This window comes from Arachis ipaensis, chromosome B09 (genome assembly GCF_000816755.2).
Source record: "Arachis ipaensis cultivar K30076 chromosome B09, Araip1.1, whole genome shotgun sequence".
In the NCBI taxonomy this organism is placed as follows: Eukaryota; Viridiplantae; Streptophyta; class Magnoliopsida; order Fabales; family Fabaceae; genus Arachis; species Arachis ipaensis.
Window position 1 is genome coordinate 14,496,462 of NC_029793.2, and position 2,156 is coordinate 14,498,617.

At 27.4% G+C, this 2,156-nt stretch overlaps 1 protein-coding gene across 2 annotated transcripts in view; it reads right to left on the reverse strand.

Annotated features, from left to right (window-relative positions):
- LOC107619581 (membrane protein of ER body 1) overlaps positions 792-2,156 on the reverse strand; it is a 7,207-nt gene continuing 5,842 nt past the window's right edge. For both annotated transcript variants that reach the window (XM_021111393.1, XM_016321872.2), the window contains 2 exons: positions 1,831-1,892; positions 792-1,449 (listed from right to left, as the gene is read on the reverse strand). In XM_021111393.1, the coding sequence (XP_020967052.1) occupies positions 955-1,449; positions 1,831-1,892 (557 nt within the window). In that variant the 3' untranslated portion in view covers positions 792-954. The remainder of the gene's footprint in view (positions 1,450-1,830; positions 1,893-2,156) is intronic.

A 2,156-nucleotide genomic window follows, 5' to 3' on the forward strand; every position in this document is an offset into this window, starting at 1 on the left:
AAGTATAGAAGTATAGGACCAACCGTTTAACTAAATTTTTTTTTCTTTCATGAGTGAGATGTTTTATATTTAAATAAAAAGAGTGCATGCATTCAAATAACATTATTGTTGATAACTCAAGTTTCAAATCATGTACTAAGGTAGAAAACCACCATTATTATATGCCAACAGATACAATACTCAACAACATTATTACATTAGACATACACCATACTTCAAAAACTTTTAGGAGGGGAGGAAAATTCAAAATTAACCATGAATGCTCCAATTCAACAAATGAAGCAAGCTAGGACAAGAGAACAAATTGTCCAATAAAAACAACTCCTAAGCTATGTTTGGATTCTTTTCCTAATACAAAGACAAAAAAGATAAATATAATTTTTTTCCCCACTTTTTAGCAAGTATAGAAGAAAAATTTTTTATATATCCCATCATAGAGTTATGTTCCAAAATAATTTTTGAGATTAATCACATATATTAAAATATTTTTTAAGATTCTAATTATATCAATTATTTTTTTGATATTGAAAAAAATATACCACAGTAATTTTTAAATGGCGTAATGAATCACTTGATAAAAAAGAATTAAGAGACTAACATAGTACATTTTATCAATCTCTAAAACTTAATTAATATAATTAAAATTTCAAAAACTATTTTACTACATACGATCAATATAAAAGACCATTTTAAAACAGAAATTTCCATCTTATAACCAAACAATCTTTTATCATTATTTCTATCTCAAAGATAAATTTAGATACTCTAAAGCGACAAAATTGGTAAAATAGTAAAATAAAAAGTTAATCACTATTAATTTTGTAACTTTTATGAAATATATATTCCATTATCTTAATTTAAGAGTGATTAACTCCTCATTTTACTACTTTACCAACCTCTGATCTTCATCCCTCAAAGATATAATCCAAACACATCCAACAAAAGAAAAACAAACTAGTAGTAACTCATTCCTTGATTCTTGCCTATAGGAAAGGACATGGCATTGGCAAATCCATCATTTAGAGTAGGGTGAGTGTCAAACCAGCCAAGTTGTTCCACAAGCCTCTTGACAAGTGCACCAGCAACATAAGTAAGCAAAGATGCCAACACTCCAGAGGTAACATAATACAACACTGTGGTGAAGTATATAACATAGCTGTTACTATTTGGTCTCCTCTGAGTATGTGCTTTGCCCAATGCAAGCAATGTCAGGCCAATTAAAGAAGCCACCGCAACCGCCGCCAGCTTCAGCTCCTTGTCGTCGCTCTCCCGGAACGAAAATCCGTACACAACCGGCGGCAATAGTCCGAATATTAGGAATGATAGAACAGCAACAAATGTGTGAAGATAGAAATTATCTCTTCTTCCAAGTAACTCGTAGTATTTATCAACCCCTGCTTCATTTTCTGTTTCCTCTTCTCTTGCTTTTGTGTTTTTTAGGTCTCTAAGCTGTGAATGCATGCATACATATTAGATTAGCATATATATCCAAATTCACTTAAATTACACCACAATTAAAGGGTGTTCTAATAATAATGAATATAAAATGCATTTTATGTGATGATAATAGTAATAAGAGAAAATGATAAATAAATCTTGAGCTATCTAATTAAAAATACAAAAATGTCTCCCATTTTTTAAAACGTAAGATATCTAAATTTTTTGGGATAATTTATTTATTTTTATATATTTTAAATAAAGGAATTTAAATGTTTTGCATTTTGAAAAGTAAGAAATATATTTATATTTTTAATTAGTTAATCAATAACGATCTATTTATCTTTTTTATTAGTAATAAATAAAAAGAACAATGTTTTAAACAGAACTCACATTATGGATGAGGAGAACGAGGCCACCAATGAGGTTTGCAATAGCCAGAGCAACAATGTTCACTGCAAACAAAAATGGATGAATAGGTACAATTAAGATCAATGACTAACGAATAAACAATTCAATTTCCAACATACATATATTGTATGTTTTAATTAGTGCAATTAATGAAAAGTTACATTATTAGTAATTAATTAATTAATAAAAATATTATTTGTACACAATAATAAGTCAACAAAATTAGTCATTATATATTTAATATTTTTATACAAATATATATAATTTAATTTAATTTAATTTTAATATGTATTTTATATTTTAATATA